The sequence below is a fragment of the Bombina bombina genome, chromosome 1, assembly GCF_027579735.1.
Source record: "Bombina bombina isolate aBomBom1 chromosome 1, aBomBom1.pri, whole genome shotgun sequence".
NCBI classification, from domain to species: domain Eukaryota; kingdom Metazoa; phylum Chordata; class Amphibia; order Anura; family Bombinatoridae; genus Bombina; species Bombina bombina.
In genome coordinates, this window is record NC_069499.1 from 447,028,037 (window position 1) to 447,049,596 (window position 21,560).

The following is a 21,560-nucleotide window of genomic DNA, read 5'->3' on the forward strand; positions in this document are numbered from 1 at the left end:
GGCAAGCTCAGGAGCAGCAGTGAACCTAGGTTATAGCTGTTGATTATTTGCTGCATATATATATTGATTGTGATTGGCTCATCCATGTGTTCAGTTAGAAACCATTAGTGCATAGCTGCTCCTTCAACAAATGATACCAGGAGAATGAAACATATTAGATAATAGAAGTAAATTAGAAAGTTCTTTACAATTGTATTCTCTATCTGAATCATGAAAGATTTTTTTGGGGTTTCATGTCCCTTTAAGTACTTGAATTACTAAAGATCTATGTACAACATAAATGTTTTAAAAATAATTTAATAATCATATCATAAATCATTAATAATGATTTATGATACCACACTTAGATGCATAATGTTGTTTCCCTTATTTCACAAACTTTGCGCTGTTAAATAATGTATCCATTATGTTATGCATCATATTCCTCACAAAGTTTATATACATTCTGAAAACAAATATTGGAAGGAGTCTCCCAATCATCCTCTTGAGGAAAATCTGCTGTGTGCATGCTATGGACTCAACAGAATATTGGGCTAGTTATTCATTTTTCCAGGGCTACTTTTTATTCCCAGTCTAGGTCTGCCTTTATGTAACCTTCTACTGAGGACAATTAGGCATAGATAAAGAGTGCAAACAATGTCTGTCTTGAATATACCGATATTAAAGTATTTTTATATATTAGGGCTCTCCGAGACTCAGGAGGTCAAATAGGACCCCGTCATTTTATGATCGGGTTGAATAAAGAGGGAAGAGTCACTGGTGGATGTTATGTGGGATAGTGGGCGTGTCTGTGTAGTCGGAGGGAATGTCTGTCTGGTTGGTGGACATGGGTGTGACTAAGCAAAATGATGTAACTCGAGACATATGGCTGCCTCAGTAGGACAGCAAACACAGAGCTCAGAATCCAGGATTATTCCGCACAAATCAGGACATTTGGGAAGTCGGGGGTTTAAAATCCCCTTAACATTACTTAACAATTGTTAGATCAATTTGTATGTCCCTAATTTACATCAGCAGAAGATATTAGATAAGAGAGAACTCAGTTTCAACATGGTAGTGCCCATTACTTATAGAAATTTGTGGGATTTGGAAATTGCACAATTTTCTAACTTAAATTATAGAAAAGGGGAAGAAAATAAATAATAAAAATAGTATTATGCAAAGTTTTATATTTCTATCTCGATTTGTAATGTTCCCTTAAACATCAATTTAAGTAACAGTTTTACAGACACAAACAACAGAACTAATCTTTTGCTGCACCATCATTTGTTCCTTCATTTATTCATTAAAGGGGTAACTTGTTTTTTGTTTTGAAAAGAAAACTTAAAATACTAAAAATCATCTACTGATTTTTTTTTTTTACAAATAAATAGAGAAAAAGAGGGTTTATTTAGTCTTGCCAGAGCCCCGCCCCCCAAAAAAATAGAAGGGTCTCAAGTACCTCAATTTATTGTGAGCGACTAGACCATCCCACAAATTTGGTTTCGCGTGCCTTTTTGTTTTATCAAAAGGAATGTTTTGCAAAGGAATATAATTTATTAGATTTATCAAAAGATAAAATAAATAGATTTATAAATAGATTTATCAAAAATAAAAGAGAAAAACCATGTGAATAAATTTGTGGGTTTTAAAGGAACATTATACACTAGATTTTTCTTTGCATAAATGTTTTGTAGATGATCCATTTAGGTTTGTTTTTATAAAAATGTATAGTTTTGCTTATTTTTAAATAACATTGTGCCGATTTTCAGACTCCTTACCAAGCCCCAAAGTTTTAGATGTATACTGATATATACAAATTTCAGACTGCTTCTGCTTGTATAATGGGTCTTTTTATATGCTGGAGAAGGGGGTTCTTTCAGTGGGTGTTACAGGCTTATCTCATTAACAGTGTTAAATTGTAAGCTTCTAAGTAAATTTTTTAAAGGTTTTACACTGGATATTTATATCAGTATCTTTGCATATTATTCTTTATAGTAGTGTCTACTACATGCAGCTAAATTAAAATTGGTGTATACTGCCCCTTTAAGGGAAATTTGATCTGTGCTTATTTATTTAATGAATCATTACTGACAGGAGTAATTCCAGATGATGGAACAATTGCCAATGTAATACATCTTCCAAAAAGAGGAAGTGGGGAAGACTCTAGTAAAATGTATGCAAATATTTTTAAAGAATAGAATTGTCTCTTACATAAAGAAAAAAAAAAAAAAAAAAAGAGTTCAAAGACAACATAGTTTTTCTGCAGGAAAGGTCCTTTCAGACTAATCTATTATTATTATCAGTTATTTGTAGAGGAGGATGGGAGGGAGAGTATCTGGAGACACGTTCTTGAATGAGTTAGGATTTTGTGTTTTATTCTGGAGGTTAGAGGAAGCCATTGAAGGGACTTGCAGAGAGGTGCAGCAGAACAGGAGCAACATGCAAGGAAGATTAGTCTGGCAGGGGCATTTATCTTAAAGTAGTGAGAGGATATCCAGGATGAAATATTAGAAAGACCGTTAGTGACAAGCTAGCAAGGAAGGGAATAGGTTTGGTGCAAAGAGGTAGATTTGGGTATCATCAGAAAACAAATTATATTGAGACCTGTGGGACTTTATTAAGGAACTTAAAGGAACAGTAAAGTCATAATAAGACATTCATGATTTAGACAGAGCATACACATTTTCTTGTTTCCCCTTTGCTGAAAGGTTTAGCTAGGTAAGCTAAGGAGCAGCAAAGAACCTAGGTTATAGCTGCTGATTGGTGGCTGCATATACAGTTGTATGCAAAAGTTTAGGCACCCCTGACAATTTCCATGATTTTCATTTATAAATAATTGGGTGTTTGAATCAGCAATTTCATTTTGATCTATCAAATAACTGAAGGACGCAGTAATATTTCAGTAGTGAAATTAGGTTTATTGGATTAACAGAAAATGTGCAATATGCATCAAAATTAAATTAGGTGCAAAATGGAAACTATTCGGACCATCCTACCCATGATCCAAGAGGGTCAGTACATGACCACAGTGGACTTAAAGGATGCCTACCTTCACATACCGATTCACAAAGATCATCATCAGTTCCTAAGGTTTGCCTTTCTAGACAGGCATTACCAATTTGTAGCTCTTCCCTTCGGGTTGGCCACTGCCCCGAGAATTTTTACAAAAGTTCTGGGCTCACTTCTGGCGGTTCTAAGACCGCGAGGCATAGCGGTGGCTCCGTATCTAGACGACATCCTGATACAGGCGTCAAGCTTTCAAATTGCCAAGTTTCATACAGAGATAGTTCTGGCATTTCTGAGGTCGCATGGGTGGAAAGTGAACGTGGAAAAGAGTTCCCTATCACCACTCACAAGAGTCTCCTTCCTAGGGACTCTTATAGATTCTGTAGAGATGAAAATTTACCTGACAGAGTCCAGGTTATCAAAACTTCTAAATGCTTGCCGTGTCCTTCATTCCATTCCACGCCCGTCAGTGGCTCAGTGCATGGAAGTAATCGGCTTAATGGTAGCGGCAATGGACATAGTGCCATTTGCGCGCCTGCATCTCAGACCGCTGCAATTATGCATGCTAAGTCAGTGGAATGGGGATTACTCAGATTTGTCCCCTCTACTAAATCTGGATCAAGTTTTACTTACAGGCTACTAAAGATTTTTGTCAAACATCTGCCCTGTTTGTCGTTTACTCTGGACAGAGGAGAGGTCAAAAAGCTTCGGCAACCTCTCTCTCCTTTTGGCTTCGGAGCATAATACGCTTAGCCTATGAGACTGCTGGACAGCAGCCCCCTGAAAGTATTACAGCTCATTCTACTAGAGCTGTGGCTACCACCTGGGCCTTTAAAAATGAGGCCTCTGTTGAACAGATTTGCAAGGCTGCGACTTGGTCTTCGCTTCACACCTTTTCAAAATTTTACAAATTTGACACTTTTGCTTCTTCTGAGGCTGTTTTTGGGAGACAGGTTCTACAGGCAGTGGTTCCTTCTGTTTAAGTTCCTGCCTTGTCCCTCCCATCATCCGTGTACTTTAGCTTTGGTATTGGTATCCCACAAGTAATGGATGATCCGTGGACTGGATACACTTAACAAGAGAAAACATAATTTATGCTTACCTGATAAATTTATTTATCTTGTAGTGTATCCAGTCCACGGCCGCCCTGTCCTTTTAAGGCAGGTCTAAATTTTAATTAAACTACAGTCACCACTGCACCCTATGGTTTCTCCTTTCTCGTCTTTCGGTCGAATGACTGGATATGGCAGTGAGGGGAGGAGCTATATAGCAGCTCTGCTGTGGGTGATCCTCTTGCAACTTCCTGTTGGGAAGGAGAATATCCCACAAGTAATGGATGATCCGTGGACTGGATAAATTATGTTTCTCCAACATTGGTGTGTCCGGTCCACGGTGTCATCCATTACTTGTGGGATATTCTCCTCCCCCACAGGGAAAGGCAAGGAGAGCACACAGCAAGAGCTGTCCATATAGTCCCTCCCAGGCTCCGCCCCCCCAGTCATTCTCCTTGCCGCTCTGAACAAGTAGCATCTCCTCGGGGATGGTGAGGAGTTTGTGGTGTTTAGTTGTAGTTTTTTATTCTTCTATCAAGAGTTTGTTATTTTAAAATAGTGCTGGTATGTACTATTTACTCTGAAACAGAAAGAGATGAAGATTTCTGTTTGTGAGAGGAAGATGATTTTAGCAGACAGTAACTAAAATCGATTGCTGTTTCCACATAGGACTGTTGAGATGAAGTAACTTCAGTTGGGGGAAACAGTTAGCAGACTCTTCTGCTCAAGGTATGACTAGCCATATTTCTAACAAGACTGTGTAATGCTGGAAGGCTGTCATTTCCCCTCATGGGGATCGGTAAGCCATTTTCTTAGTCTCAAACAGAATAAAGGGCTTATTATGGGCTATAAACTGGTAGACACTTTTAGGGGCTAAATCGTTTGCTTTATTTAAGTATTATATGCAGTTTGAAGTTGTATTTCACACTTTTATAACATTGGGGAACGTTTTTAGCACCAGGCACTTGTTGAGACACCTTCCCAGTCAGGAAGGGCCTTTCTCTGTAGTAGGCAGAGCCTCATTTTCGCGCCATTACTGTGCAGTTAATTTTGAGTTCAGTACATGCAGCTGCATGTGTGAGGGTCTGGAATCCACTAAAAACGTTCCTAGAAGGCTTCATTTGGTATCATATACCCCCCTGGGATTGGTGAAGTTGCAGCAAAGGCTGTGGCTGGGACTGTAAGGGGGTTAAAATTAAAAACGGCTCCGGTTTCCACATTTTAAGGGTTAACAGCTTGGGGTGCAATACTTTGAATGTATTAAGACACTGTGGTGAAAATTTGGTAAAGATTGGATAATTCCTTCATAGTTTTTCACATATTCAGTAATAAAGTGTGCCCTGTTTAACATTTAAAGAGACAGTAACGGTTTTGTTTTAAAACGGTTTTTGTGCTTTATTAACCAGTTTAAGCCTGTTTAACATGTCTGTACCTTCAGATAGATCATGTTCTATATGTATGGTAGCCAATGTGGTTCCCCCTTCAAATATGTGTGATAATTGTGCCATAGCGTCCAAACAAAGTAAGGACAGTACTGCCACAGATAATAAAGTTGCCCAAGATGATTCATCAGATGAAGGGAGTAGACATAGTTCTACATCATCTCCTTCTGTGTCTATACCAGTTATGCCCGCGCAGGCGACCCCTAGTACTTCTAGCGCGCCAATGCTTGTTACTATGCAGTAATTGACGGCAGTAATGGATAACTCCATAGCTAATATTTTATCCAAAATGCCAGCATTTCAGAGAAAGCGCGATTGCTCTGTTTTAAACACTGTAGAGCAGGAGGGCGCTGATAATTTTTCTGTCATACCCTCACACCAATCTGAAGTGGCAGTGAGGGAGGGTTTGTCAGATGGGGAAATTTCTGATACAGGAAGAATTTCTCAGCAGGCAGAACCTGATGTTGTGACATTTAAATTTAAATTAGAGCATCTCCGCGCATTACTTAAGGAGGTGCTATCTACTCTGGATGATTGTGACAATCTGGTCAACCCAGAAAAATTGTGCAAGATGGACAGTTCCTTGAGGTCCCGGTGCACCCTGATGCTTTTCCGATACCTAAACGGGTGGCGGACATAGTGAATAAGGAGTGGGAGAAGCCAGGCATACCTTTTGTCCCTCCTCCTATATTTAAGAAATTGTTCCCTATGGTCGACCCCAGGAAGGACACATGGCAAACAGTCCCTAAGGTCGAGGGGGAGTTTTCTACTCTAGCCAAGCGCACGACCATTCCTATTGAGGACAATTGTGCTTTCAAAGATCCTATGGATAAAAAATTGGAGGGTTTGCTTAAAAAGATTTTTGTACAGCAAGGTTACCTCCTTCAACCTATTTCGTGCATTATTCCTGTCACTACAGCGGCATGGTTCTGGTTCGAGGAACTGGAAAAGTCGCTCAGTAGGGAGACTCCGTATGAGGAAGTCATGGACAGAATTTACGCACTTAAGTTAGCTAATTCCTTTATTTTAGACGCCGCTTTGCAGTTAGCGAGGTTAGCGGCAAAAAATTCAGGGTTTACAATTGTGGCGCGCAGAGCGCTCTGGCTAAAGTCTTGGTCGGCGGATGTATCTTCCAAGACAAAATTGCTTAATACCCCTTTCAAAGGTAAGACCCCTTTTGGGCCATAATTGAAAGAGATTATTTCAGTCATCACTGGGGGAAAGGGCCATGCCCTCCCACAAGATAAACCTTTCAAGGCTAAGAATAAGTCCAATTTTCGTTCCTTTCGCAATTTCAGGAACGGACCGGCTTCCAACTCGGCAGCCTCTAGACAAGAGGGTAACGCTTCCCAGACTAAACCAGCTTGGAAATCAATGCAAGGCTGGAACAAGGGTAAACAGGCCAAGAAACCTGCTGCTGCTACCAAGACAGCATGAAGAGGTAGCCCCCGATCCGGAACCGGATCTAGTAGGGGGCAGACTCTCTCTCTTTGCTTGGGCAAGAGATGTTCAGGATCCCTGGGCACTAGAAATAGTCTCTCAGGGTTATCTTCTAGAATTCAAGGAACTACCCCCAAGGGGAAGGTTCCACATGTCTCACTTATCTTCAAACCAAGTAAAGAGACAGGCATTCTTGCATTGTGTAGAAGACCTGTTAAAGATGGGAGTGATACTCCCAGTTCCAACTGTGGAACAAGGTCAGGGGTTTTACTCAAATCTGTTTGTAGTTCCCAAAAAAAGAGGGAACTTTCAGACCAATTCTGGATTTAAAAATTCTAAACAAATTTCTCAGAGTGCCATCGTTCAAAATGGAAACTATTCGAACGATTTTACCTACAATCCAGGAGGGTCAATTTATGACTACCGTGGATCTAAAGGATGCGTATCTGCATATTCCTATCCACAAAGATCATCATCAGTTCCTAAGGTTCGCCTTTCTGGACAAACATTACCTATTGTGGCTCTCCCATTCGGACTAGCCACTGCTCCAAGGATTTTCACAAAGGTGCTCGGGTCCCTTCTAGCGGTTCTAAGACCCAGGGGCATTGCAGTGGCACCTTACTTGGACGACATCCTAATTCAAGCTTCGTCTCTTTCAAAGACAAAGGCTCACACAGACATTGTTCTAGCCTTTCTCAGATCTCACGGGTGGTAGGTGAACATAGAAAAAAGTTCCCCATCTCCGTCAACAAGAGTCCCTTTCTTGGGAACAATAATAGAATCACCTGTCCCAGGGAATGAGCTTCCGCAGACCAGAGTGGGTCATTGTCACGACCGACGCCAGTCTATTAGGCTGGGGCGCGGTCTGGGATTCCCTGAAAGCTCAGGGTCTATGGTCTTGGGAAGAGTCTCTTCTCCCGATAAACATCCTGGAACTGAGAGCGATATTCAATGCTCTTCGGGCTTGGCCTCAACTAGCAAAGGCCAGATTCATAAGATTCCAATCAGACAACATGACGACTGTTGCTTACTTCAACCATCAGGGGGGAACAAGGAGTTCCCTGGCGATGAGAGAGGTGACCAAGATCATCAAATGGGCGGAGGATCACTCCTACCACCTGTCTGCGATCCACATCCCAGGAGTGGAAAACTGTGAGGCGGATTATCTGAGTCGTCAGACCTTTCATCCGGGGGAGTGGGAACTCCACCCGGAGGTGTTTGCCCAGTTGACCCAATTATGGGGCATTCCAGACATGGATCTGATGGCGTCTCGTCAGAAATTCAAGGTTCCTTGCTACGGGTCCAGATCCAGGGATCCCAAGGCGACTCTAGTGGATGCATTAGTGGCGCCTTGGACTTTCAACCTAGCTTATGCGTTTCCACCGTTCCTTCTCATTCCCAGGCTGGTAGCCAGGATCAAACAGGAGAAGGCCTCGGTGATTTTGATAGCTCCTGCGTGGCCACGCAGGACTTGGTATGCAGACCTGGTGAATATGTCATCGGCTCCACCATGGAAGCTACCTTTGAGACAGGATCTTCTAGTACAAGGTCCATTCGAACATCCAAATCTAGTTTCTCTCCAGCTGACTGCTTGGAAATTGAACGCTTGATTTTGTCTAAGCGTGGGTTTTCGGATTCTGTGATAGATACTCTGGTACAAGCCAGAAAACCTGTGACTAGAAAGATTACCATAAAATATGGAAAAGATATATCTGTTGGTGTGAATCCAAGGGATTCTCATGGAGTAAGATTAAAATTCCTAGGATCCTTTCCTTTCTCCAAGAAGGTTTGGATAAGGGATTATCAGCGAGTTCTCTAAAAGGACAGATTTCTGCTTTATCTGTCTTGTTACACAAACGACTGGCAGCTGTGCCAGATGTTCAAGCTTTTGTTCAGGCTTTGGTCAGGATCAAGCCTGTTTACAGACCCTTGACTCCTCCCTGGAGTCTAAATTTGGTTCTTTCAGTTCTTCAAGGGGTTCCGTTTGAACCCTTACATTCCATAGATATCAAGTTGTTATCTTGGAAAGTTCTGTTTTTGGTTGCTATTCTTCTGCTAGAAGAGTTTCTGAATTATCTGCTCTGCAGTGTAATCCGCCCTATCTGGTGTTCCATTCAGATAAGGTTGTTTTGCGTACTAAACCTGGTTTCCTTCCAAAGGTTGTTTCCAACAAGAATATTAACCAGGAAATAGTTGTTCCTTCTTTGTGTCCGAATCCAGTTTTCAAAGAAGGAACGCTTGTTACACAATTTAGATGTAGTCCGTGCTTTAAGGTTCTATTTAGAAGCAACAAAGGATTTCAGACAAACGTCTTCTCTGTTTGTAGTTTATTCTGGCAAGAGGAGAGGTCAAAAAAAGCTACTGTTACCTCTCTTTCCTTTTGGCTGAAAAGCATTATACGATTGGCTTACGAGACTGCCGGACGGCAGCCTCCTGAACGAATCACAGCTCACTCTACTAGGGCTGTGGCTTCCACATGGGCCTTCAAGAACGAGGCTTCTGTTGATCAGATATGTAAGGCAGCGACCTGGTCTTCTCTGCACACTTTGTCCAAATTCTACAAATTTGATACTTTTGCTTCTTCGGAGGCTATTTTTGGGAGAGAGGTTTTGCAAGCCGTGGTGCCTTCTGTTTAGGTAACCTGATTTGCTCCCTCCCTTCATCCGTGTCCTAAAGCTTTGGTATTGGTTCCCACAAGTAATGGATGACACCGTGGACCGGACACACCAATGTTGGAGAAAACAGAATTTATGCTTACCTGATAAATTACTTTCTCCAACGGTGTGTCCGGTCCACGGCCCGCCCTGGTTTTTTAATCAGGTTTGAAGAATTTCTTTCTCTATACACTACAGTCACCAAGGCACACTATAGTTTCTCCTTTTTTTCTCCTAACCTTCGGTGGAATGACTGGGGGGGCGGAGCCTGGGAGGGACTATATGGACAGCTCTTGCTGTGTGCTCTCCTTGCCTTTCCCTGTGGGGGAGGAGAATATCCCACAAGTAATGGATGACACCGTGGACCGGACACACCGTTGGAGAAAGTAATTTATCAGGTAAGCATAAATTCTGTTTTTTTTTTTTGTTTTTTTTTATAGCAGTAGTGTAATAGCTGAAGTTGTGATTGAAATGTGTGTCTTATATTTATAATTTAGTATTTCATAGACCAGTATTTTCTAGATTATAATTATATTAGCATTAAGTAAATTTACTATTGACGAAAAAGGGGTTTGTTATTTAATATTCAGAAGTTACTTTTTAGTTACTGAAAAATATCTTAGAAATTGGATTTAAAATTGGCTTGGTACTTTATTGCTATTTTAATAATAATATATTGATTTATTAAAAGTGTATAAAGTGGTTGATAAATTGAACTTATAGAAGACTATTTTTGGACTAGATAGTTAAATTATACTTTCTGGAAATTTTATTAGATTTATTGAGATTTGGTAAGATTTTATTGTAATATTTGGATATATTTGCTATCCAAACGTTAAATAATCCATATTGTTTATTTGATTAATGTTATTGGCTAATTATAAATTGTTCTAGTAAAATTCAATTGTGATATTTGATATTTAATTTATTTTGAGTTAAAGGGACATTAAACCCAAATTTTCTCTTTCATGATTCCGATAGAGAATACCATTTCTCCAACATTGGTGTGTCCGGTCCACGGCGTCATCCTTACTTGTGGGAATATCTCTTCCCCAACAGGAAATGGCAAAGAGTCCCAGCAAAGCTGGCCATATAGTCCCTCCTAGGCTCCGCCCACCCCAGTCATTCTCTTTGCCATTGCACAGTAAACATCTCCACAGAGATGGTTAAGAGTATGTGGTGTTTAGTTGTAGTTTTTTTATTCTACTATCAAGAGTTTGTTATTTTAAAATAGTGCTGGTATGTACTATTTACTCTGAAACAGAAAAAGATGAAGATTTCTGTTTGTGAGAGGAAGATGATTTTAGCAGACAGTAACTAAAATCGATTGCTGTTTCCACATAGGACTGTTGAGATGAAGTAACTTCAGTTGGGGGAAACAGTTAGCAGACTTTTCTGCTTAAGGTATGACTAGCCATATTTCTAACAAGACTGTGTAATGCTGGAAGGCTGTCATTTCCCCTCATGGGGACCGGTAAGCCATTTTCTTAGTCTCAAACAGAATAAAGGGCTTAATATGGGCTATAAAACTGGTAGACACTTTTATGGGCTAAATCGATTGCTTTATTTGGACATTTTATACATGTTTATGCTGATAATTCACACTTATAAACTTGGGGAACGTTTTTTAACGTCAGGCACTATGTTAGACACCTTTTCCAGTCAGGAAGGGCCTTCCCAGTTGTAGGCTGAGCCTCATTTTCGCGCCATTACTGCGCAGTTGTTTTTGAGTGCAAGACATGCAGATGCATGTGTGAGGACCTGAAAGTAGTTGGAAAAGTTCCTAGAAGGCGTCATTTGGTATCGTATTCCCCTCTGGGCTTGGTAAAGTCACAGCAAAGGCTGTAGCTGGGACTGTATAGGGGTTAAATCTGTAACCGGCTCCGGTTTCGTTATTTTAAGGGTTAAAGCTCTGAAAATTGGTGTGCAATACTTCTAATGCTTTAAGACACTGTGGTGAAATTTTTTGAACAATTCCTTCATATATTTTCACATATTCAGTAATAAAGTGTGCTCTGTTTAAAATTTAAAGAGACAGTAACGGTTTTGTTTTAAAACGGTTTTTGTGCTTTATTGACAAGTTTAAGCCTGTTTAACATGTCTGTGCCTTCAGATAAGCTATGTTCTATATGTATGAAAGCCAATGTGTCTCCCCCTTCAAAATTATGTGATAATTGTGCCATAGCGTCCAAACAAAGTAAGGACAGTACTGCCACAGATAATGAAATTGCCCAAGATGATTCCTTAGATGAAGGGAGTAGACATGGTTCTACATCATCTCCTTCTGTGTCTACGCCAGTTTTGCCCACGCAGGAGGCCCCTAGTACTTCTAGCGCGCCAATGCTTATTACCATGCAACAATTGACGGCTGTAATGGATAACTCCATAGCAAATATTTTATCCAAAATGCCTGAATATCAGAGAAAGTGCGATTGCTCTGTTTTAAACACTGAAGAGCAGGAGGGCGCTGATGATAATTGTTCTGTCATACCCTCACACCAATCTGAAGGGGCCGTGAGGGAGGTTTTGTCAGATGGGGAAATTTCAGATTCAGGAAAAAATTCTCAACAGGCTGAATCTGATGTTGTGACATTTAAATTAGAACATCTCCGCTCACTGCTTAAGGAGGTGTTATCTACTCTGGATGATTGTGACAACTTGGTCATTCCAGAAAAATTATGCAAGATGGACAAGTTCCTAGAGGTTCCGGTGCACCCCGACGCTTTTCCTATACCCAAGCGGGTGGCGGACATAGTGAATAAGGAGTGGGAGAAGCCCGGCATACCTTTTGTTCCCCCTCCTATATTTAAGAAATTATTTCCTATGGTCGACCCCAGAAAGGACTTATGGCAGACAGTCCCTAAGGTCGAGGGGGCAGTTTCTACTCTAAACAAGCTCACTACTATTCCTATCGAGGATAGTTGTGCTTTCAAAGATCCTATGGATAAAAAATTGGAAGGTTTGCTTAAAAAGATTTTTGTACAGCAAGGTTACCTTCTACAACCCATTTCGTGCATTGTTCCTGTCACTACAGCAGCGTGGTTCTGGTTCGAGGAACTAGAAAAGTCGCTCAGTAGAGAGACTCCATATGAGGAGGTTATGGACAGAGTTCACGCACTTAAGTTGGCTAACTCTTTTATTTTAGATGCTGCTTTGCAATTAGCTAGATTAGCGGCGAAAAATTCAGGGTTTGCAATTGTGGCGCGCAGAGCGCTTTGGCTAAAGTCTTGGTCAGCGGATGTATCATCCAAGACAAAATTGCTTAACATCCCCTTTAAGGGGAAAACTCTCTTTGGACCAGAATTGAAAGAGATTATCTCAGACATCACTGGGGGAAAGGGCCACGCCCTCCCACAAGATAGGCCTTTCAAGGCCAAGAATAAGTCTAATTTTCGTTCCTTTCATAATTTCAGGAACGGACCGGCCTCTAATTCTGCATCCTCTAAGCAAGAGGGTAATGCCTCACAGTCCAAACCAGCCTGGAAACCGATGCAAGGCTGGAACAAGGGTAAGCAGACCAAGAAGCCTGCTACCGCTAACAAAACAGCATGAAGGAGTAGCCCCCGATCCGGGACTGGATCTAGTGGGGGGCAGACTCTCTCTCTTTGCTCAGGCTTGGGCAAGAGATGTTCAGGATCCCTGGACGCTAGAAATAGTTTCTCAGGGTTATCTTCTGGAATTCAAGGAACTACCCCCAAGGGGAAGGTTCCACATGTCTCACTTATCCTCAAACCAAATAAAGAGACAGGCGTTCTTACATTGTGTAGAAGACCTGCTAAAGATGGGAGTGATACACCCAGTTCCAATGACGGAACAAGGAATGGGATTTTACTCAAATCTGTTCGTAGTTCCCAAAAAAGAGGGAACCTTCAGACTAATTCTGGATTTAAAGATCCTAAACAAATTTCTCAGGGTACCATCGTTCAAAATGGAAACCATTCGAACGATACTACCCACTATCCAGGAAGGTCAATTTATGACTACCGTGGATCTAAAGGATGCGTACCTACATATTCCTATCCACAAAGAACATCATCAGTTCCTAAGGTTCACCTTTCTAGACAAACATTACCAGTTTGTGGCCCTCCCATTCGGATTATCCACTGCTCCAAGGATTTTCACAAAGGTACTCGGGTCCCTTCTAGCGGTTCTAAGACCGAGGGGCATTGCAGTAGTACCATACTTGGACGACATTCTAATACAAGCGTCGTCCCTTTCAAAAGCAAAGGCTCATACAGACATCGTTCTCGCCTTTCTCAGATCTCACGGATGGAAGGTGAACATAGAAAAAAGTTGTCTGTCTCCGTCAACAAGAGTTCCCTTCCTGGGAACAATAATAGATTCCTTAGAAATGAGGATCTTTCTGACAGATGTCAGAAAGTCAAAACTTCTAAGCGCTTGTCAAGTTCTTCATTCTGTTCCACGTCCTTCCATAGCTCAGTGCATGGAAGTAGTAGGGTTGATGGTTGCAGCAATGGACATAGTTCCTTTTGCGCGAATTCATCTAAGCCAAAGGTTGTTTCTAACAAAAATATTAACCAGGAGATAGTTGTACCTTCTTTGTGTCCGAATCCAGTTTCAAAGAAGGAACGTTTGTTACACAATTTGGACGTAGTCCTTGCTCTAAAATTCTATTTAGAAGCTACAAAAGATTTCAGACAAACATCTTCTCTGTTTGTCGTATATTCTGGTAAAAGGAGAGGTCAAAAAGCGACTTCTACCTCTCTTTCCTTTTGGCTTAAAAGCATCATCCGATTGGCTTACGAGAGGCTATTTTTGGGAGAAAGGTTTTGCAAGCCGTGGTGCCTTCCGTTTAGGTAACCTGATTTGCTCCCTCCCTTCATCCGTGTCCTAAAGCTTTGGTATTGGTTCCCACAAGTAAGGATGACGCCGTGGACCGGACACACCAATGTTGGAGAAAACAGAATTTATGCTTACCTGATAAATTACTTTCTCCAACGGTGTGTCCGGTCCACGGCCCGCCCTGGTTTTTTAATCAGGTCTGATGAATTATTTTCTCTAACTACAGTCACCATGGTACCATATGGTTTCTCCTATATATATTTCCTCCTGTCCGTCGGTCGAATGACTGGGGTGGGCGGAGCCTAGGAGGGACTATATGGCCAGCTTTGCTGGGACTCTTTGCCATTTCCTGTTGGGGAAGAGATATTCCCACAAGTAAGGATGACGCCGTGGACCGGACACACCGTTGGAGAAAGTAATTTATCAGGTAAGCATAAATTCTGTTTTTAGACAACTTTTTAATATACTTCTGTTATCCTATTTGCTTCATTCTTTTGATATTCCTTCCTGAAAAGCATATCTAGATAGACTCAGTAGCTTCTGATTGGTGGCTGCACATATTTGCCTCATGTGCTTGGCTCACCCATGTGCATTGCTATTTCTTTAACAAAGGATATCTAAATAATGAAGCACATTAGATAATAGAAGTAAATTGGAATTTTGTTTAAAATTGTATTCTCTGTCTGAATCATGAAAGAAACATTTTGGGTTTAATGTCCCTTTTAAGGTTCATTTCTAAATAATGTTGTGTCCATATCCAGGGTAACAGACGGTTTAATTGAATATTAATTAATCTAAATATTTCTATAGCTTAATTATATTTTAATATTGTAATAATCTATCATATATATATTAGCGCTGCAGAATCTGTTGGCGCTCTACAAATAACCGATAATAATAATATATATCTGGTCATAATTAATATCCTGTTTACTGCATAAATATAGTTGCAGTGTTTTAATAATTTACCTGATCAGATTTTAGGAAATATTATTATAATTTGGGATTAAATATTAATATTTAATAATAATTTTATAGTCATTAATTACTGAACATCCCTAATATTGCTATCTTGGAGTGCACTGCAGAGATTATATAACATTTTACTGAAGTGCTCTGCTGAGATCCTACTATATTATTTGGAGGTATTGCTGGTGATAATTTGTTATTATTATTATTATTTATTAATATTCTAATAACCCTAATAACAATCTGGAGGACACTCCTGAGATGTACTAATATACCTAAATCATGAAAGAAAAATGTTGTGTTTCATATCCCTTTAAGGATAACGTATAAATTGAGTAGAGAAGGGGACCAGGGACAGAGTCTTTTGGTATCCCAACAGAAAGTGGTAAAGGGATAGAGGATGCCCCAGAGAAGTCTACATTAAAAGTATGATTAGACAGGTAGGAAGAGAACCATGAGTGGGCTGTGTCGCAGATGCTTAAGGATTGGAGGGTTTGCAACAAGAGAAGGATTAAAAAGGTGAAATAAGCTAGACAGGCCACAAAATGATCAAGAAATTAAGTTGAAATTAAGTTGAGGACCCAGAGGGGCGATATACAGTCAGGGCCGCCACTAGAAATTTTGGGGCCCCTTAACCATTGATCAGGGCCACCCCACCCCCCTTTTGACGTGCAATTTTTGACCAAGTGACTAAAACGTATATGCACTTTATTCTTAAGTGTAGTCAAACTTGGAAACGTTATAAAGGTAGTAACAAACACACACAGAAACACACAGACACGCATAAGGATTTACATATAGACACTCTAGCAGACACGCAAAGAAACACACAAAGAAACTCAGACACAGACACTCAGCACTTGTTTACATTGTACTGACAATTAATGAGGTAGACTAAAGTTTTGTCAAAAAAGGAGATTTACAAGACAAAATATGGAATTCTGATTATCTTTTTGTCAAGGAAGATGCCAACTATATGATGACAACAGCATGCAGTGGCTGAAATGAAGGGCCCTGAACTGCCTAAACAATAATTTAAAGGTTAAGTGGTGGATTGTCCAGAAAGGTCTCATTAGTCTCAAGGTCTGTAGAAAGTTGTGAATATTCAGTATTAATTCAAAATGCCCTAAAAAGGAACAGACAATGGACACACACACAAACTCAAACACAAACTTGCACATACACCCACAGAGACAGCCTCAGAAAACACACAGACATACACACTTACAGAAACCCACAGAAAACACATAAAGACATACACACACACACACACACACAGAGAGACATCCACAGAAAATGCACAAAGACAGACACACAAACCCTCACAGAGACACCAAAAGAAAATGCACAAAGACATACACACACAGAGACACCCACAGAAAACACACAAAGACATACATACACACACACTCACAGAGACATCACAGAAAATGCACAAAGACAGACACACAAACCCTCACAGAGACACCCAAAGAAAATGCACAAAGACAGACACACAAATCCTTAGAGAGAGATCCACAGAAAAAAAAAATGCACAAAGACATAAACACAGACACCCACAGAAACACTCACAGGAGCTAACATTTCTGCACATTGCCATCCCCTAAATCAACAGTGTGTGACATGCATGATAAAAAAAATAGCAGAAATTAAGAGATCACTTTTTAAAGAATCATATTTGTAAATGAGTAAACAAAAATACTTCTGTGAATTCAAAATTGTACATTATTGATCTGTCAGAATGGGTAGATGAAGAAAAGTACTTTTTAAAGGTTGACATATGTTTGGGGTTCCCCCCCCCCCATTTTCCCTAACCAAGAATACCACTTCAAATCTGGTTTACAAATGTTCCCATCTGTCAGCTGTACTTATCGATTTTGAAAATACTGTACTCTATATGGTCTTGGTAGAACCATAAGCTGTGGCACTAAGTCTCATACCATAAAATCTGGTTAAATGCAGGATTTAGGCTTGTTTGTATGTATTTCAAAATTAAGTCAGCTGTAGTGTAAACTGAACAGTGTTAAATATAACATTTTATGCAGATGTATACATCTTAGATAAAATGCCTCCTGACATCTGGAAAGTCCTTGCATAAAGGGGCAGTAAACTGGAATGTAATAAAAATATACATATAAATAAAAAAAAATCATATCTGCCAAAAGGGCACCTACCATTTCTGTATTGAGGAGGAAACATTTCTGTATGTTTTTTTTTTTCAAATATAGAATATCTACAGCAGTGTCAAATAATCATAAATATACTGCTGCATATTGCTAAAAAATGTGTTTTTATGGACCCCTGGCCCCACCACACAACTACCACACTGAAGTTACCATCTGAAATTGAACAAATAAAAAAAAACATTTACTAAGTAAGTCCTACCTACTCTGCAAATGAAAGTGATGTGCCGCCTGACTGGCACACACTGTACAAACTGAAGTGCCAAGTCTGTCTCACACTGTTTAGTGCACACTCAGAAATCCTCTCAAATGCTAATGCTTTACTCCTTGTAATGAAATTTCCCACACTCAATAGCACTCTGCTGTAGCACCCTCTGGTATAAACACAACCCCCAAGACAGAACATGCTGTGATCTGAGATGTTATTGCAGAGAAAATGCGCATGTCTGCAGAAAGAACTGGACACCGTAAAAAAAAAATGGGCAACTGAAAAGATTTTTTCAACACACAAAAATAAGCTAATAGGTTTACAGTGATTTATTTCTGCAAGTCAGGTCCATATGTGGCAGCTGAATGCATAAAAAACTTTGGTAAAATTGCTGAAATGAGAAATTAACATCTACTTTTTGGGTGTGGGACTTAAAGGGACACTGAACCCAATTTTTTTATTTTGTGATTCATATAGAGCATGCAATTTTAAGCAACTTTCTAATTTTCTCCTATTAGCAAATGTTCTTCATTCTGTTGGTATCTTTATTTGAAAAGCAAGAATGTAAGTTTAGATGCCGGCCCATTTTTGGTGAACAACCTGGGTTGTTCTTGCTGATTGGTGGATAAATTCATCCACCAATAAACAAGTGCTGTCCAGGGTTCTAGACTTTCTTTTTCAAATAAAGATATCAAGAGAACAAAGAAAAACTTATAATAGGAGTAAATTAGAAAGTTGGTTAAAACTATGAATCATGAAAGAAAAATGTGGGTTCAGTGTCCCTTTTAAACACAGGAAAACAACCACAGGGGCAGCTGTTTACCAGAACATGCCTCCTATACCGTCCTCTTCCCCCAAAAAAATATTTGTATAAGTGTATATTCCCAGTGCATTGCCACTTATGTGCACTAAAATAAATGTTTTCTAAGCATTGAAACTGTATTTTAAGGTTATGCGTGTTTATATTCTAAAACCAGCATCTACGTAGTAAAAAATGAACCTTTTAATCGAGAACAATTCCACAAATTATTCTAGAAGAGTTCGTCGGTTTACACTTTGTTCACGCTCAGGAAATATACAAAAAGTATATTTCCATTCAGTAAGTCAGGGAAATGGTTAAAAACAAATAGCAAGAAATCTCCGCACTAACTAAAATAAACAACTCTAACCACATGGTAAAAAATGTTGATCACGGAACCATTATCTATGGTTATGTGTGCCTAGCCGAGCTTAATTTTCGTCACATCCTACAGCTGCCAAGGCTTCTGTTGCCATGGAAACGACTGGAAGTTGCGTATTTCTTCTTTGCTCGAAGAACTTTAAAAAATATATATTTAATCGTTTTACTTTAACATAGTTTTGCTTACTTAATTTGGGTACCCGGACACGATCATTTTATCTTCGATTAACTGGAACTGCAGGTAAAAATACGTTATACAACTGGCAAAAAAAAAAGTTCCAAATATGTTACTTTTTAGTTCGCATTATTTTTTTAAATCGGAGAAATGCATAAGCTTACTATAAAAGTAATTAACTAAGATGGTTTCGTATTTAGCTTCAATAGTTTCTTTTTGCACACAGATTTAGTTATTTATTTTTATATACACAGGTGGAGAGATATATGAAAATACCAGAAGGTCTCTACTGCTAAACCAGCAATGAACAGGTGAACGCTTGCAATTACATTCAGTAATATACAGATTTATACTTCTTTTTTTGTATGTCAGCTGGAAAGCATATATTAACCCATATGTACTTTAGTATATCATTTTATATAAGAATGTTGATGAACCTTTCAAATGTAATAAAATCTGCCTAGATCTGTTTTTATAGAAAGCCATACAAGGTTTTCAACAACTGTAATAAACTGATAAACAGTTATCTTCAGTTTATGTATTTTCTTTATTGTTTTGATAAATTGACCCTAAATAATTATCGTAAAATCGGAGTTTAGCGTTCTAAATTATTTTCTCAGCTATATCGCACTATTTTAATTCATAAATTGGTTTGGGGGTTCAGATGAGGGCTACCAACAATACTGCAGTGTTTGTGTCTCCACTAACAAAAAGGGGAGCCATATTTTGGGGTGTAAAGCCCCTGTTCTCCCCATAGACTTTCCGCAGCCAGCCACCTCTGCTCACCTACATGGATACATTGGGGCATATTTATCAAGCTCCGTATGCTCTGAGGTGGCGGACAGACATCGCCGGAAATCAACCCGATCCATTGCGATCAGGTTGATTGACACCCCCTGCTCAGACAGCGTATGCTGTCGGCATTTATCAATGTGCAGCGGACATGATCTGCAATATCGGATCATGCCTGCTCGCACATTAATAAATAGGCCCCATTGTATCAAACCCTCAGCCTACAGGTTTTTATAGATTTGTAACTGTTTACTGTACACAGACACTTAAAGCAGCCCTGTCATTACCTACTGTACAAACTGCTGAGAAAATAATGCACGGCCTTAAATGGCAGTATAGCACCTGGTCACACAGTCTTAAAGGGACAGACAAAAAAAACACATAGCCTTGAAAGGGTCAACTAGCACACGCTCACCATCTTAAAGGGACAGATCGCAGTAATGTTCATGCAACGCAACTTAAAAGGGCAGCTCGGCACCTATATTTACAATAATATATATATAGTGTTCTCCACAGAAAATGTTGCCAGCCAGGCGGCATTATGAAGTAGCCGATGGGGGCAGTATAATATTATCTAATATTATATAATTTTCTGCTGTCCAAAAGCACAAATTAATTGCATCATTTAACATAAATGTATTTAATGATAATTTGTATAATACAAATTTAACATTTTTAATATTCGCAAAGCTTAAAGGGATACTAAACCCAATTTTTTTCTTTCATGATTCAGATAGAGCATGCAATTTTAAGCAACTTTTTAATGTACTCCTATTATCAAATTTTCTTTGTTTTCTTGCAATATTTAAAAAGCAGGAATGTAAAGCTTAGGATCCTGGGTAGAGCTGTCTTATTGGTGGCTACATTTAGCCACCAATAAGGAAGCGTAACCCAGGTTCTGAACCAAAAATGGGTCGGCTCCTAAGCTTTACATTACGGCTTTTTAAATAAAGATAGCAAGAGAACAAAGAAAATATTATAATAGGAGTAAATTAGAAAGATGCTTAAAATTACATGCTCTATCTGAATCATTAAAGAAAAAAAATTTGGGTTTAGTATCCCTTTAATATTGGCTAAAATTTTAGCCTGGGGGTCAGTTTAATCAGCATCTGCTAAAGAGGTCCTGGGGAGAACACTATGTATGTATATGTGTATACACACATATAATATATGTATGTATACAAAGCTGGAATATATCACTTTAGTCTGGAGAAAAGTTACTAGTGTGCCTGCACCATATTACACAGGAATAATCCTCTGCAATAACTTACTAGTCTTGAATCACTTGCTTTTTCCAGACACCTGTGTGTCTGTGTATATGTCATTTTTAGTTATTGTTTGCCCTGCTCACATCTACCAATGATTAAACCTTTATTTTCTGGAACACACTCAGACAATCAAGAAACTCAATCCTTGCTGTATAACATACTCACTCACATCACAGATCTAACCCTTAGTTGTCCATAACACATTCAGTAGCTCCTTAACTTTTGTCATGGGACCTGAACACCCACACCTGTGGTGTGTTTGTTTGCAGCTAACTCAGGGCCCAGCGATCTAAAGCTATCTGCTCAGGCAAGATGATCTAAGAAGTTGATTATCTTGCTATGTAAGGCTCTGGATGTGAAGAAGAGGCAGCTGCTTTACAATATGTCTAAAAAAATCATTCTCAAA

General features: G+C 39.5%; 1 protein-coding gene across 1 annotated transcript in view; it reads left to right on the forward strand.

Moving 5' to 3' along the window:
- ERICH2 (glutamate rich 2) overlaps positions 1-21,560 on the forward strand; it is a 207,089-nt gene that overhangs the window by 78,019 nt on the left and 107,510 nt on the right. Inside the window, exon 2 of the mRNA XM_053698424.1 lies at positions 19,349-19,405. Coding sequence (XP_053554399.1) covers positions 19,398-19,405 — 8 coding nt within the window. The 5' untranslated portion in view covers positions 19,349-19,397. The remainder of the gene's footprint in view (positions 1-19,348; positions 19,406-21,560) is intronic.